This window comes from Rhinatrema bivittatum, chromosome 14, assembly GCF_901001135.1.
Source record: "Rhinatrema bivittatum chromosome 14, aRhiBiv1.1, whole genome shotgun sequence".
Taxonomy (NCBI): domain Eukaryota; kingdom Metazoa; phylum Chordata; class Amphibia; order Gymnophiona; family Rhinatrematidae; genus Rhinatrema; species Rhinatrema bivittatum.
Genome location: NC_042628.1, coordinates 68,879,736 through 68,896,239, shown reverse-complemented (window position 1 = coordinate 68,896,239; position 16,504 = coordinate 68,879,736). Strand labels below are relative to the sequence as shown.

The 16,504-nt window shown below is 46.3% G+C and overlaps 1 protein-coding gene across 1 annotated transcript in view; it reads right to left on the bottom strand.

The window, feature by feature from the left end:
- Window positions 1-29: 29 nt before the first annotated feature.
- LOC115075945 (sialic acid-binding Ig-like lectin 13) overlaps window positions 30-16,504 on the bottom strand; it is an 87,227-nt gene continuing 70,752 nt past the window's right edge. The window contains exon 10 of the mRNA XM_029576925.1: window positions 30-1,635. Within this exon, the coding sequence (XP_029432785.1) occupies window positions 1,606-1,635 (30 nt within the window). The 3' untranslated portion in view covers window positions 30-1,605. The remainder of the gene's footprint in view (window positions 1,636-16,504) is intronic.

The following is a 16,504-nucleotide window of genomic DNA, read 5'->3' as shown; positions in this document are numbered from 1 at the left end:
TTCTTTCTTTCTTTCTTTTACTTTATATTTATTGACATTTTCAAGTTTTTACAAGCACATAACTTGTGGAAATAATGCAAGAGACTAGGATGTCAATACAAATATCATCAAAGGAAACATAAACAGTAGAAATCCAAAATATTGACAGACCAGAATCCAACATATATAATAAGCATACAGGAGATTCTGGAAAATAAAAGCAAAATCATAAGCAAAATGTTATCCCTTAGAAAAAGCCATATCTAAGAGAGGCATAACAGTGAGCAAAGTACACTACATCCCATCGCCATTATATAATGCTAAACAGAAGGAGCAGAGGTGTGAGAATCAAGATATACATGTAGCTGGGCAGGATCTAAATAAACATATCTAACTCCGTGATGTAAGATTAAACATTTACATGGAAATCATAACATAAATGCCCCAAGTGCCATAATTTCAGAATGCACCGCTAGAAATCTTTTACGTCTTTTTTAATACGAGTAATGTCCGGATATACCCAGACATGCTGGCCATAAAAAAGGGAAAGCCTGTGTTGGAAAAATTGTCTCAGAACAAGATCTCTGTCCTGGGAGAAAACAAAAGAAATGAAAAGAGTTCCACGCTGAGAAATAGTCGCTTCCATGGAAGATTCCATCACCTGATTCAGATTTGAATCTGACTCTTTGTCCTGAGTCCAAAGTTTTTATCATATAAGCTTTAGCAACAGGAGGAATGACTTCAGTAGGAATCTTGAGGATCTCAGATGAATATTTTTTAAACATATCTAATACAGATATATAATTAGATTTAGGAAAATTCAAAATCCTAAGATTCAAATGTCAAAGAGGATTTTCAATATTTTTCATCTTCCTCAGTTGAGACACGTAGATTGTCATCGTATCTTGAACCTGTTTTAATGTGGTAACTTGTTGGCTTGTTGTAGTTTCAATTACTTGAATATGACTGGAAAAGGTAGAAGTAACATCAACCAGTGAAGAAATAGATTTTTCAAGGGTGACTAAAGCTGACCAGATAGAATCCAGGGTTATCATGGAAGGTTTAGACAAAACAGGTCGAACAAGATGAAAATCGTCTGTACCTTCACCCCTCTGAATATCCATTGCCTCTGAAAGATTACTCACATTTTCCCCCAGAGTAGAAGTTGTTAAACAAATTCTGACCGCTGAATTCTCTTCACTTTCGTAGTCCCCGATTGGCTCCGAGGACACTGGGAAAATCTTTCAAGATATCAGCAAATATTATTGCGGCTCCTGGAGAAGAAACCTCCCCAGCACTGTCAATCTAGGGCGAACAAGCTCACTTGACAGTAAGGAATCACCAGAAATGGCCGCCGAAAGGGGTAGTGGTGGGGTCGAAGGAGCGCTGGAACTCAGAGTAATATCAGCGTTGGAGCCGCCCACTCCACGGCTCTGAATGCCAAGGACGCTTCCGGAGCAAGCTCAGGTTTTGGAGTCAAGAAGTCCTCGATGGTAGGCTGAACAGGATCGGATTTGGGAGTAACTGGGGGCTCTTCCCTTATCCGAGCCTTACGCTTAGTATGAGGCATATTGAAGGTAAAAGAATTAGGAAGAAATGAGGAGCTTCAAAGAACCATTCCTCTCTTCAGGGGGCCATCCTGAATCTCCCAAGCTTCTTTATTAAAAATTATGCAATGCCAACAAAAAGACAAACGTACAAAGTCATTCAGTAAGGAGGAAAGGAACAAAAGGAGTAAAAAATCATATCTTTATTCTACGTCAACATATTCATCAACAGCTTGCCAGACTACAAATAGCTCTTTGAGTTTCCTGTTGGATTTTGCAGCCACTGCGACATCACAGCTACAAACCACAACCACCATATTCCACCAAACCTACACGGTCAACATGATGTAGTCTTTCTGATTACTATGAACCATCGCTCATGCAAGTGATAGAAACAAGTCAAAGAGCATCTAGAGGGCAAAAGGTCAACACACAGGATTTGGAAATGACCAAATGATGGGATAACTCATGGTTGGCATGTAGAAACCCTTCACAAAGGTGTCCAACACACTGATGCTGGCTAAACAAGGTTCACCAGTGGCGGCTTGAGCATAGGTGCTATGGTGCAATCGCACCTCCGCACCTAAATTAAGAGACCAAAGGCATTGAAAGGTTGTAGAGAAGGATTAAAGAGGGGTCCAAGGTGTGAAGAGGAAAGGTAAAGAGGGAAGAGAGGGAAAATAGTACTTGGAGGCAGGGGAAAGCAATGACAATAATACTGCACTACCAGCTGCCACTGAGGCTGACTATCCTCTTATCGTTGTAAGAACACTTCACACTGGGACAAGATGCTATTGCTTGTCTGACAGTCCCATCTGAGTTTCTGAACAGAACATTAAGAGGCAATTCTCACAAACTGGGCACGATGATGCAAAGTCTGAGAGTATATTTAACCACAGGCTTTGCACCAGTTTTCAAGCATGCTTTTCTTTTGAAAATGGCTCCAGGAAAAACTACCCTTGGAGATTTGTCCCTGCTTTTCTGTAGGTACACTTTCCCTTGCAAATAATGCTTGTAGTTTTGAAAATGCCATCTCTGCATATTATCCCTCTCCCTTCCCAACCTACACATACTGCCTGGATTAGCTACTTTTCACCCAGCAAAATATTCATGAGTTGTTTATCCACCACACCTATTTTTAGCTAGGTAAAGGTCAGTGGCATGCAGTCAGGGCCTTCAAGGGTTTCAGTGAATCCCTGGCCCTTGTCACTTGTCTATGTGGAAGCTGGAGGGTAGGCTATGGCCTACAGGCTGCGTGCATCCCATCTCTTACATGCACAACAGAAATAGGAAGGGCTGGGGTGGCCGGGCCACCAAGAAGGCAAGCACTAGTCTGATGTGCAGGAACGGATTCTCATGGTCACAGCAACGAGGCCAATTGGCAGCAGTTGCAGGTCAGGCCCAATATGATTGCACCTTTTGCATGACATGCAGAGAAGCCCAGGACAGAGCAGAAGGCAGTACCTTGCTTCGGCAAATCTGCTCAAAGTAAGGTCCTGCCTTCTACCTCATGCGAAAAGCAGAGAGTCAGAGTGCAAGCATAGGATAGCTGGGAGCTGCTGGCTGAAGCAGATCAGAGAGCTGGTCAACTGGAGGGCTTGGAGGTGCCAGGCAGGATAAGGAGAGTCAGTCGGATATAAGAGTAGCAAATCACCTGGACCGGATGGTATGTATCCTAGGGTACTGAAGGAACTCAAAAATGAAATTTCTGACCTATTAGTTAAAATTTGTAACCTATCATTAAAATCATCCATTGTACCTGAAGACTGGAGGGTGGCCAATATAACCCCAATATTTAAAAATGGCTCCCCTTTATCAGGGGCGATCCAGGTAACTATAGACCAGTGAGCCTGACTTCAGTGGTGGGAAAAATAGTGGAAACTATTCTCAAGATCAAAATTGTAGAGCATATAGAGAGACATGGTTTAATGGAACACAGTCAACATGGATTTACCCAAAGGAAGTCTTGCCTAACAAATCTGCCTCATTTTTTTGAAGGGGTTAATAAACATGTGGATAAAGGTGAACCAGTAGATGTAGTGTATTTGGATTTTCAGAAGGTATCTGACAAAGTCCCTCATGAGAGGCTTCTAAGAAAACTAAAAATCATGGGATAGGAGGTGATGTCCTTTCGTGGATTACAAACTGGTTAAAAGACAGGAAACAGAGAGTAGGATTAAATGGTCAGTTTTCTCAGTGGAAAAGGGTAAACAGTGGAGTGCCTCAAGGATCTGTACTTGGACTGGTGCTTTTCAATATATATATATAAATGATCTGGAAAGGAATACGAGTGAGGTTATCAAATTTGACGATGATACAAAATTATTCAGAGTAGTTAAATCACAAGCGGATTATGATACATTACAGGAGGACCTCACAAGACTGGAAGATTGGGCATCCAAATGGCAGATGAAATTTAATTTGGACAAGTGCAAGATGTTGCATATAGGGAAATATAACCCTTGCTGTAGTTACACGATGTTAGGTTAGGAGTTACCACCCAGGAAAAAGATCTAGGCATCATAGTGGATAATACTTTAAAATCATCATCTCAGTGTGCTGCAGCAGTCAAAAAAGCAACAGAATGCAGAATGTTAGGAATTATTAGGAAGGGAATCGTTAATACAACAGAAAATGTCATAATGACTCTGTATCGCTCCATGGTGAGACCGCACCTTGAATACTGTGTACAGTTCTGGTCGCCACATCTCAAAAAAGATATAGTTGCGATCGAGAAGGTACAGAGAAGGGCTACCAAAATGATAAAGGGGATGGAACAGCTCCCTTATGAAGAAAGGCTGAAGAGGTTAGGGCTGTTCAGCTTGGAGAAGAGACGGCTGAGGAGGATATGATAGAGGTCTTTAAGATCATGAGAGGTCTTGAAAGAGTAGATGTGAATCGGTTATTTACACTTTCGAATAATAGAAGGACTAGGGGGCATTCCATGAAGTTAGCAAGTAGCACATTTAAGACTAATCGGAGAAAATTCTTTTTCACTCAACACACAATAAAGCTCTGGAATTTGTTGCCAGAGGATGTGGTTAGTGCAGTTAGTGTAGCTGGGTTCAAAAAAAGTTTGGATAAGTTCTTGGAGGACAAGTCCATTAACGGCTATTAATCGTTTAGTTAGGGAATAGCCACTGCTATAAATTGCATCAGTAGCATGGGATCTTCTTAGTGTTTGGATAAATTGCCAGGTTCTTGTGGCCTGGTTTGGCCTCTGTTGGAAACAGGATTCTGGGCTTGATGGACCCTTGGTCTGACCCAGCATGGCAATTTCTTATGTTCTTATGTTCTTATAAATGGCTGGACTCAGCTGACCAGATTCCAATATGAAATTGCACCATTTGCATGAGATGCAGAGCAGCACAACAAAAAATCAGCCAGGAACAGGTTGAAGAAATCGGTTCCAAAGGCAGTGTTTGAGTGTTAAGGTTAGTCAGAGTCTGAAAGAGTATGGGAGGCCTCCCATATACCCTCTCAGACTCTCACTGACTCTGACTAACATTAACATAGAGGGAGGAGGGAGCAAGACTGCTGGGGATTGGTGTGAGAAGGGAGAGGGGACTGGGCAGCAAGAGGGCTAGGGCCTGGGAAGTCTGGGAGGAGACTGGGGAACAGACTGCTGGGACAGGGAGGTCTGACAGGTCGGGAGGCCAGTTTAGCTTTATGTGTGACCTGTGGTGTGGATGAGATCCTGTATATGTGAGGATGAGAGACTGTGTTTGAGAGACGCTGTGTGGTGGTGGTGGGGGGGGGGGGGGGTGAGAGCAGATGTGTGTCTGTGTGTAAATGACTACCTGGGTGTGTGGGTGAGAGGCTGTGTATGTGTGAATGATAAGCTGTGTGTCAGGGGGGGGGGGGGGAAATGGGTGAGATCATGGGTGGATGAGAGTTTGTGTGTGGGGGTGGCTGTATGCATGACTGCCTGTGTGTGGGTGGGTGACTGTATGGGGGGGAGGGTGAGAGCCTGTGGATGTGTGGATGACTACCTGGCTAGGTGGGTGACATCCTGTGTATGTGTGGGTGAGAGACTGAGCATGTGTGTGTGAGTGTGCATGAGTGTGTGTGAGAGAGAGCCTGTGTGTGTTTATGTGGAGGGGTTGGTGAGAGCCTTTGTGTGTATATGTGATTGCCAGTGTGTGGGTGGGTAGGTGAGAACCAGTACTTATGGGTGTATATCTCTGTGTAAGTGAGAGAATAAAGTTTGTACAGCTCCCCTTTCCCCAATTCCACAAGTTCAAAGTGGCTGGAAATCGAAACATCCTATGTATGGAGAGCAAGATTTTTTAAATCCTTTAGTTTCATTATTGGATGTTATTCGAAATGTCTTCTTTTTTGAAATATTATATTGGTATTTTGAGAAATTTGATAAACAATTTTATGAGGTTTTAATTATTGGATGTTCTATAAATCAGTTGTTTTTAAATATTGATTCTTTTTATTAATATGGTTTTACTTTTATGATTGATGTTATATATTTCTTTATTTTGTTGTTTGTTGGTCTCTTATTTTACCTTTGATAAGGTTTGTCTGTGTTCTGTATGTGTGATCCAGGTAAGGGATTCCGCCAGTGTATAGTTTCCGTGCAGGGGTCTACATCAGTCCGTCTTGTCCGGTTTTCAATAGGACATGTATTGGTCTTCTGGGACCTGATGTAATATCTGCAGTGCTGCTCTTTCCTGGCTAGGGTTGTTGCTGTTTGAGTCCTGGGAGTTAATTTTGTTTCAATATTACAGATTTGTCTCTTGGGGTAAAGTTATGCTTGACAGGCTGTGATAGCTTTTATTGGAGCTATAGGAAACTTGTTTCTTACCTGCTAATTTTCATTCCTGTAGTACCACAAATCAGTCCAGACTCCTGGGTTTTGCCTCCCTTCCAGCAGATGGAGACAGAGGAAGTTTCGCTGACATTGCCACATAAACCAAGGTGCCACCTACAGTCTCTCAGTACTGAGAAATACCCAAGCCAAGATACAGATAGCCACACATCAACAACGCCCTGAATGAGCAGAAGGAAATGGAAACTTAGAACAAAGAACCTTGGCCACACTAAAAAACATGCAGGACTAACAAAACCTGTGCCATTTTTCAGATTAACTATAATAACAGATTGAGCAGACTCTCCAAGTCTCCCCTCCTCCACTGGGTGGGACTCTGGACTGATCTGTGGTACTACAGGAATGAAAATTAGCAGGTAAGAACCAATTTTCCTTTCCCTGTACATACCCAGATTAGGCCAGACTCCTGGGATGTACCAAAGCTTCCCTAAACAGGGTGGGACTGCAAGAGTCCCGCTTGAAGTGCACTCTCACCAAACCCCATGGCCTCTGGGGGCTGGACACCCAAATGATAAAGCCTGGAAAAAATGTGCAATGACTTCCAAGTAGCTGCCCTGCAAATCTTTTGCAGCAAAACTTGCTGATATTCGGCCCAGGAGGCCACCTGGGAACAGGTAGAATGAGCCCTTATCCTCTCTGGGACAAGACGACCCTGATAGATGTTCGCGGAACCAATGGCATCCTTCAACCACTGCGCAATCATGGCTTTTGATGCCTTACGACCCTTTTTTGCACCACTCCACAGTACAAAAAGGTATTCTGACAATCAAAAGCTATGAGTGACGTTAAGATACTGCAACAATGCATGCTTGACATCCAAGAGTCGCAACTCTCTCACATGAGGCACCGTAGCATCCAAACTTGGGAAAGAAGGGAGCTCCACTGACTGACTTAAGTAGAATGACGATACCACCTTCAGCAGAAAAGAAGGAATCATCCTTTGAGCAGAACAAATTGCCACCAAGAAAACTACCTTCAAAGTGAGATCTTTTATAGTAGCTCTTTTAAGAGACTTGAACGGCTCCGCACACAGAATCTTAAGGACCAAGTTAAGGCTCCAAGAGGGGCACAACTTCTGAACTGGAGGACGCAAATGCTTTGCCCCCTTGGAGAAAACACACCCCATCCAGATGCGCAGCTAGAACCACTCCCTGTTCCTTGCCTCGAAAGCAGCCCAAAGCTATCACCTGAACTCTGAGGGAGTTAAAAGACAAATCCTTCACCAATCCTCTTTGCAGAAAGGTCAGAATATGTGCCATGGATACCTGCATAGAATCAATCCCTTGTTCTGTACACAAAGCCTCAAAAACTCTCCATACCCTCACATTTGGCAAAGAGGTGGAAGTCTTTCTAGCCTGCAAAAGAGTAGAAATGAGATCCTCAGAATATCCTTTTTTCCTTGAGCACTTCCTCTCAAAAGCCAAGCCGCTAGACAGAAGCGAGCCACTTGATCTGAAAATATGGGCCTTGATGCAGAAGCTTTGGCAGATGAGCGAGCCTCAACAGACTGTCCACCGCTAGGTTGATTAGATCTGCAAACCAAGGCTGCCTCGGCCATTCCTGCGCTACTAGAATCAGCTCGCCCGGATGGATCTCTATATGCCACAAGATTTTGTCCATCAGCAGCCATGACGGAAACGAGTACAGAAGGATGCTTCTTAGCCAAGGCAGAACTAAGGCATCGACCCCTTCTGATCTTCGTTCCCTTCTTCAATTGAATAACTGTGAAGCCTTGGCATTTCGGAAAGTTGCCATTAGATCCATGTGCAGCCTCCCCCATCTGCAACTGATGAGGTACATTGCTTCCTGACATTTCCCACTCTCCGGGATCCAGTTTTGCCAGCTGAAAAAATCTGCTTGCACACTGTCCGTGCCGGTGATGTGAGAGGCTGCTAACAGTGCCAAATGCTGCTTTGCCCAGCTGATTAACTCCTGGGCTTCCTGAGCCACCGCCTGACTCTTGGTGCCACCCTGTTGGTTGATGGAAGCCACCCTTGTTGCATTGTCCGACAAGATCCTAACTGGCTTTCTCCGCAACAGAGGTAGAAATGCACGCAGAGCAAAATGCACCGCCCTCATCTCTAAATGAGTGAGGGACCACAATGCTTCCTCTGCCGACCACTGCCCCTGGACTGGTCCTGACACACCATTCCCCACCCGGAAAGACTGGCATCAGTGATAATAATCATCCAGTCCAGCACCTCCACTTCTCGCCTCAACTTGTCCAGAAAAAGCCACCACGAAAGACTGGTCCTGGCTAACCCCGTAAGAGGTAGCAGAAGCTGAAACTGCTCCGACAACAGGTCTCAATGAGAAAGCAATGCTGACTGTAGAGGCTGCATATGAGCAAATGCCCAAGGAACCAACTCCAAGGTGGAAGCCATAGGATTGAGAACCTTCAAGTAATCCCAGACCTTGGGCACCTGCTTCTCCAACAATCCGTGGACTCGCACCTGCAATTTGGTAATGCACTCCTTGATGAGAAAAACCTTCCCCACCTTGGTATTGAAACATGCCCCAGAAATTCCAAGACCTGAGTAGGGGAAAGATGACTCTTGGACAGATTGACTATTCCCCCCAGTGATCTCAGGCACTGGAGGACCAAGTCCACTGCCTGTCAACAAAGGACCTCTGACTTCTCCCAAATCAGCCAATTGTCCGGATATGGGTGAACCAAGACGCCCTCCCTCCGGAGGGCCGCTGCCACCATGACCATCACCTTGGTGAAAGTCCTGGGAGCTGTCACCAGATTGAACGGAAGACAGCAAAACTCAAAATGCCTTCCTAGGACCATACATCTTAGATATCTCTGACAATTGGGCCAAATCCCTATGTGCAAGTATGCCTCAGTTAAATCCAGGGAAGCTAAAAGCTCCCCCTTGTGCACCGCTGCAATTACAGAATGCAGGGTCTCCTTCCAAAAATGAGGAACCTTGAGAGCCACTGGGATGCGGATACGGCGCTGCTCTCTGCATGGTGGAGGGGTGGAAGGGAGTTGGGGCCGGAGGGTGCTGAAAGCCAATAGTGATGGGTGGGAGGGAGAAAAAGGGTGGGAAAAAAAAAATAAAATAAATGGATAAACTGCGTGGCTTGCTGGGCAGACTGGATGGGCCGTTTGGTCTTCTTCTGCCGTCATTTCTATGTTTCTATGTTTCTATGTTTACCTTCTTCAAGTCCAAAATTTGGTGGAATGTTCCCTCCTTTTTGGGAACGACAAAATACATGGAATAGTGGCCTATCCCCTGTTCCTCCAGGGGGACAGGAACAATTGCTTTCAGCATCTGAAGGTGACTGACAGTTTGCTTATTCTCCCCCAGATGTTTGATCAACTCCTCCAAGTCCTGTCTAAAGAGTAGCTTCCCTTTAAAAGTAATGCTCCCAACTAAGACTTGATTGAAACATCTACCGACTAGTTCCTCAACCACAGAAGTCTCCTGGATGATACCACTGACATCATCATTCTGGAAGAAGTCCTGATGAGGTCATATAATGCATAGGCTCCATAGGCAACTACAATCTCCAGTAGAGATGTGAATTGGAACCGGAATCGGTTCAGATTCCGGTTCCGATTCACATGTGGTTTTTTTTTCATCGGGCCCGATCGCAGTTTTGTTTATCGGCTGCGCCCGAGCTGATAAACAAAAAACCCACCCCGACCCTTTAAAACTAATACCATAGCTTCCCCCACCCTCCCGACCCCCCCAAAAAACATTTTACAGGTACCTGGTGGTCCAGTGGGGGACCCTGGAGTGATCTCCCTCTCCAGGGACCCCCCATCAGTGCCATTTTGATTACTGGCAGCCGAAGGCCCGAGTGCAGGAGATCACTCCCAGACCCCCACTGGACCACCAGGGGCTTTTGGCAAGTCTTGGGGGACCCTCCTGACCCCCACAAGACTTGCCAAAAGTCCAGCGTGGGTCCGGGAGCGACCTCCTGCACTCGGACCGTCAGCTGCCAGTATTCAAAATGGCGCCGATAGCCTTTGCCCTTACTATGTCACAGGGGCTACCGGTGCCATTGGTCAGCCCCTGTCACATGGTAGGAGCACAAGATGGCGCCGGCCATCCAGTGCTCCTACCATGTGACAGGGTCCGGCCAATGGCACGGATACCCTGTCACATGGTAAGGGCAAAGGGCCATCGGCACCATTTTGATTAGTGGCAGCCGACGGCCCAGGAGTGGGAGATCGCTCCAGGGACCCCCACTGGACCACCAGGTACCTGTAAAAAGTTTTTTGGGAGGTCGGGAGGGTGGGGGAAGCTAAGGGATTAGTTTAAAAGGGTCGGGGTGGGTTTAGGGGTTATTTTTGTGTGCCGTTTTTTCCCGCCCTCCCCCAAAACGATAAGAGAACCCCCACGATCAATATCGTGGGGTTTTCCTATCGTTTTGGGGGAGCCCCCAATTTCTGACGATTTTGAAAATATCGTCCGATATTTTCAATCGTCTGAAGCCTGATTCACATCCCTAGTCTCCAGCGCTCTGTCTGCTTCATCTGAGTCAGACATGGAATTGTAGCAGACCAGCCCTCAACATAAAACTGCTGCATACCGCCGCATGTATACCAAGGACAGACTCCTCAAAAATCTTCTTGAGTTGAACTTCAAGCTTCCTATCCTGAAGATCCTTTAGTGCTGCAGAACCAGCCACTGGAATGGTTGTTTTCTTAGTGACAGCTGAAACCGAGGCATCCACCTTCAGGAGCTCAAGTGTATCCTCAGGCAAAGGATATAACTTGTTCATCACTCTGCTAACCTTCAAGCCAATCTCAGGAGTATCCCACTCCCTAAATACCAACATTTTGACCAACTTATGGAAAGGAAAGGCTTTCACTGGACCCCGTAGGCCATCCAAATGACCGGGTCTATGTCTTACTGATCTGACTCCTTTCGCGGAACTTTGATCCCTAATTCCTCTAAAACATGGGGTATCAGGGGACTCAACTCCTCCTTCTACAGCTGGGGCCTTCCCCAGCGTTTCTTCCGGGTCCTGGTCCACCATAGCCTGATCTGCATCCTGCGGGTCCTGCGCTTGTCGATCTCATCCTCTGAAACCTCAGAGAGGTTATGCACCGCACTCGCTGGTGTGGGCATCCCTAGGACTCGCTGAACCCCCGTAGCCCCTGCAGTCCATGAGGTTCTAACCCTCTTCTCCAGCTGCGGATGAACCAATGCCCCCTGCTTGACCCTGCACTGCCCAGCGGCTTTTCTAGCCATGTAAGCCCTGTGTAGCAATAGGACAAAGTCAGAGGAAAAATTTGACGAATCGTCTGAAGCCTCCTCCAGGAGGTCCTCCTCACCTTATGACCAAAGCCCCTGAGCCTGCTGGTCTCCCCCGCGGGTCTTATCAGCTGAGGACAAAGGAGGAGGGAATCTCCCTCCCTGGCTCACATAGCAACTGCAAAGGTGGACAAAATGGCCACCGTTCCCACACTTACCGGGAAGGGGTCCTGTGCATTCAGCAACGCACCAGAGAGCCTCCCAGGCTCATGCTGCCAATTCGACGCTGCCGCAGGCCTTCCCGAGGTGCCCTCTCCCCTGGAGAGGCACTGGGAACAACGGCCGCAGCGGGAAAGGCTCGCGCGCACATCGCCACACGCCGTGCAGCTAGATCCACGCAGCATGCTGCCAGGGCTCCGGGATTGCGACTACTCTCAGGCGCCTGCGGATCGGTAGAAACAGAAGCCGCGTGAACCCTCCTTCAGACGGTAAAGCACACAAAACTCTTTTTTTTTTTCAAACTTTACTAGTGCCGATAAACAACCAGAGAGCAAAAAGAACACTTCCCTGCAAATTGAAGATTGGCTGCAGGCTCTGTCAGTCCTCCTGAGGGCGAGGGAACTGGGACCACCAGTTTTCTGTGCCTAGAGATAAAGGCCTGAGCAATAAAGGGTCCCCCACCCCCTGCTCGTCTGCCTCAAAAACCAGCGGGGATGGCCCCACCAGGACCTACCAACCTCCTGGGAGGCAATTTCAAATAGTCCAAATCTTTTATTTATTTATTTTTTTTACTAGCCTCAGACTGCAGGCTTTGCACCTCCACCATCTGCTGGAGACAGAGAAATACTGAGGGATGGCAGGTGGCACCTCAGGTTATGTGGCAGTGTCAGCGATACTTTACCTGTCTCCATCTGCCGGAAGGGAGGCTAAACCTAAGAGTCTGGACTGATCTGGGTACAAACAAGGAATAAATATTATCCAAAAATACTGTCTGTATGTAAGTCATTGAGACCATATAGGACCCATCTTGAGATGTGAATGTCTCTGATCTGACATTTGAAGTAAGGACTTATGTAGTTTTCAAAGCTTTTGTACAATACTTTTAGGTACATGTATTTGTATTTTATTTTACAAGTATTTTAGGCAGCCTGGCTGGTGGTGTTTTCTAAATAGGAGTTATATCGGAATTTTAGAGCCTGCTGAAATATTTGCAGTGTTAGAGCAAACAACATTGTCCCTTCTGTAAATAAAAAGCTATCAATGTAGCCAGACTTAATACGCACTTCTGGCAGCTATTATACCTTCATTTGTCTTATGTTTAATCACAGGCCAACAGTTCGTGGGTTTAAGTTTTTAAATTGCAGATAAAACGCACTTATTTATTTATTTATAGATTTTTATATACCGACATTCGATAAGAAAAACATCAGGTCAGTTTCCATACAACGAGAATTCAGCCAAAGTGGCTTTACACTGTAACTGATATGAGAACTAGGGGGGGGGGAGGAGGGAAGGGGTAGGGGTAGACAAAGGAATTTGTGAACAGATAATAAATACAAAAAACAAGATTAGATACATGACAACCAAATTATATACAATCAATGTACAAGGGGGGGGGGGGAGCGAGGGGAGGGGGCAAAGAGCGGCAGCTTTAGGAGGATGGGGGTAGATGTACAGCAGAGGAGCGAGGGGTGAAAAGGAGAAGGGGGGGATAAAGCGGGGAGGGGGATAAGCGGTGCATTCAATATAAATATGTGGGAGAGGACTAGGAGGGGGGGGGGAGGGTGAGTGTGTGGGGCAGAGAAGGGGCGCGGTGCAGGTGTTAAGCATAGGCGTGGGTCTTGATGAGAGGAAGCAATCGGGTTATCCAGTTAAAACGATGGGAGCAATGTTGGATATTTTATGTAAATTCTCAGGGTCTCAATCTCAAAACTGATTGGTACACATTCATTTGATTTTGAATTTATTATAAACTGTTATATATACGGTTTCTGGAGCTTTTATCTCAGGCTTCCGGTGTGTATATCCGCACCAGAATCTTGGCATCATGGGTAACGTTTGGCCTCTGCTCCTAAAACATACAAGATTTTTAAAGTTACCTGTGCCATTGATGTGCTTAAAATAAATGCTCTTCTCTAGAATACAAGTGAGGGCACTTTACAAACGTATGTGGATTATATGTCTGTTTGGAGACGACGGACTACATAAATATATACTTTTTTATTTTGGTTAAAATATCACTTGCCTCTACGATGAAGAGAGAAAACCATGACCTTATGAGATAAATGACCCCCTGATTCAGGCTTTCGAAACACGGTTCTGTCTCGGGGAATGCAATTTCATCAAGCAAGATAAGTGCGTTTTATCTGCAATTTAAAAACTTAAAAAAACCAACTGTTGGCCTACGATTAAGCAGAAGGCAAATGAAGGTACGATAGCTGCCAGAAGTGCGTGTTATGACTGCTAATTATTTACAGAAGGGACACTGTTTGCTCTTTATTTTGATTGTGGCCTCCTTGCATCATTGTTTGAATAATTGCAGTGTTGCCTTTTCATAGGTAAGGTTTTTTCGCTTTGAGTGCTGGCAGTTAGTGCTGTTTTTGGTACGGGAGATTTGCTATATTGTAATTGTTTATTCCTGGCTTTCTGAGGGCCGAGCCCACACCTGTTACACGTTACATCAGGCCTAATGCCGCCTGGCTTCCTTGTGTCTTTAGAATCTAGAGGAGAGGGGGTGGAGGGAGCGAGACTGCTGGAGACTGGGGGGGGGGGGGGTGGTGCCTGTGGGAAGGGGGAGGGTTCTGAGGGAGGGAGGCTGAATCCCCTGCACACCACGAGTAAAGGCCGAGCCATTTTCAGACCGGGTAAATGAAACGATTTTGGAAAGCTGCCCTCATCAGATCTGGAAATGCTGCAGAGGAGTCGACTGATTAACGCCAGGTTTGCTGTTGAACAGTCCTCGCTGTCGTCTTTCTTGCACAACGGTGACCTGCCAGGGTCATTGCCTTTCCTCACAGGCCTGGGCCCAGTGCCGCCACCGAGCATTGCGCCACTTCCCTTCCTGAAACTGCTCGACTGAAGCAAACTTTCTGCCAGCCTGCAGTGCCTGGAGCACTGCCTCTGACCAGCAGAACCCTGCAGGGTGGCTACATTAAACAATAAAAGACTTTGTCCCTCATGCACGGCCCCCTGATACTACTACTGCATCGTTTCTTAGACATCTGTGCATCCATGGGTGATATTAAGAGCCAAGAACTTACTCCCTTCATCTAAAAACTACTTCATGGAACATTTCTCCAGACTATTTAAACAATTTAAAAAATTCCTCTGATTATAATGGAAATTCATTCGTAATCCCTTTCAGCCTCTGCTCCTTGTCTATCTCCTTACTAACAGGCCGATTGGATGCGCGTTTTCGATGCGCTAGCTTTACCCTTTATTCAGTAAGGGGTCGAAAACGCACGTCCAACACCCCCCTCCCCCCCCCGAACCTAATAGTGCCCGCAACATGCAAATGCATGTTGATGGCCCTATTAGGTATTCCCGCGCGATTCAGAAAGCAAAATGTGCAGCCAAGCCGCACATTTTACTTTCAGAAATTAGCGCCTACCCAAAGGTGGGCGCTAATTTCTCCGGGCACCGGGAAAGTCACAGAAAAGCAGTAAAAACAGCTTTTCTGTGCACCCTCCTACTTAATATCATGGCGATATTAAGTCAGAGGTCCCGAAAGTCACAAAAAGTTAAAAAAAATTTTGAAGTCGGCCCGTGGCTCAAAAACCGAAAGCTCACTTTTGCCGGCGTCTGGTTTACGGACCAGACGCCGGCTGTCAGAGGATTTGAGAACCTATGCCAGCAAAATTGAGCGTCGGCTGTCAAACCCACTGACAGCCGCCGCTCCTGTCCCACTGGCCCTAATTTGAATACTGAATCGCACGCACAGGAGAGTGGCCTGTGCGCGTGCCCGCTCTCCCGCGACTTTTACTGTATCAGCCCGTAAGTCGGTATATGCCCCTCTCAAACATTTATTCCTCATCGTTCTAGTCTCACCGAGTCTGGGAGATGACCTTTTCCCCCTCGCCCCTCTGTCCTGAGATGACCCAGGCTATGCCCCATGTTGCAACTGAGATTTCTGTCGAGGTTCGGTAGGTTGTACTGCCCCTCCCCCCAGCCTCCTTGACCTTGAGATTTTCTGTTACCAAAGCTACAAACAGAGGCAGTGAGGATGCATCTTCTCCCGAATAAGGAATCGTTTCAGCTGACTCACTCCGCTACAGCATTCCATGTTTCAGGTGGTTAAACCTCGGAACTGCCATCTTGGACATTCCCCCGGCCCCTCCCCTAGCCCCCAGGAAATCACCCAAACTAGCCTCATATTTATGAAGTTGATAATGAAAAAGGTTTGCCCAGGTAATTGCCCGGACAAAGTCGAACTTGTGAAAATTTCCCACCGCTTCCAGGCTACGTTTTCTCTGAGTAACTCATTACCCGCACCAAGTTTAGCCGCATAGGAAGAGATGGGGATGCTGAAGTTTGAGGGAGAGGGTGTACATATTGGCCAGTGACTATTCGGTGCTTCCTGGCTAATGTTAGCCTGGTCAGAAAAGCACCTGTCCTAGAGTTACCCTGATAACTTTACCCAGGTATATATTAAGCAGGAGACTTATCTGGGTGTGTTCCACTCAATAGCTGGGTAAAGTTACATGAGCAAGGTTTCTCCTCACCAGCTCACTCAGTTCCAACCTATTTCTAAATACCACGTCTGGGAATAACATTAATGCAAGGATCTGGAAGGCCTAGAAAGATTCGGGCCACATCATCTGACTCACTAGGGTATGTGGGCATGCAGCTCCCAGTGCTTCCCCAGCTCCAGGCTGCACAGCTCCAGGCTGCGGCATGGGTCCAGTGCAAAGGTGAAAGGTTTA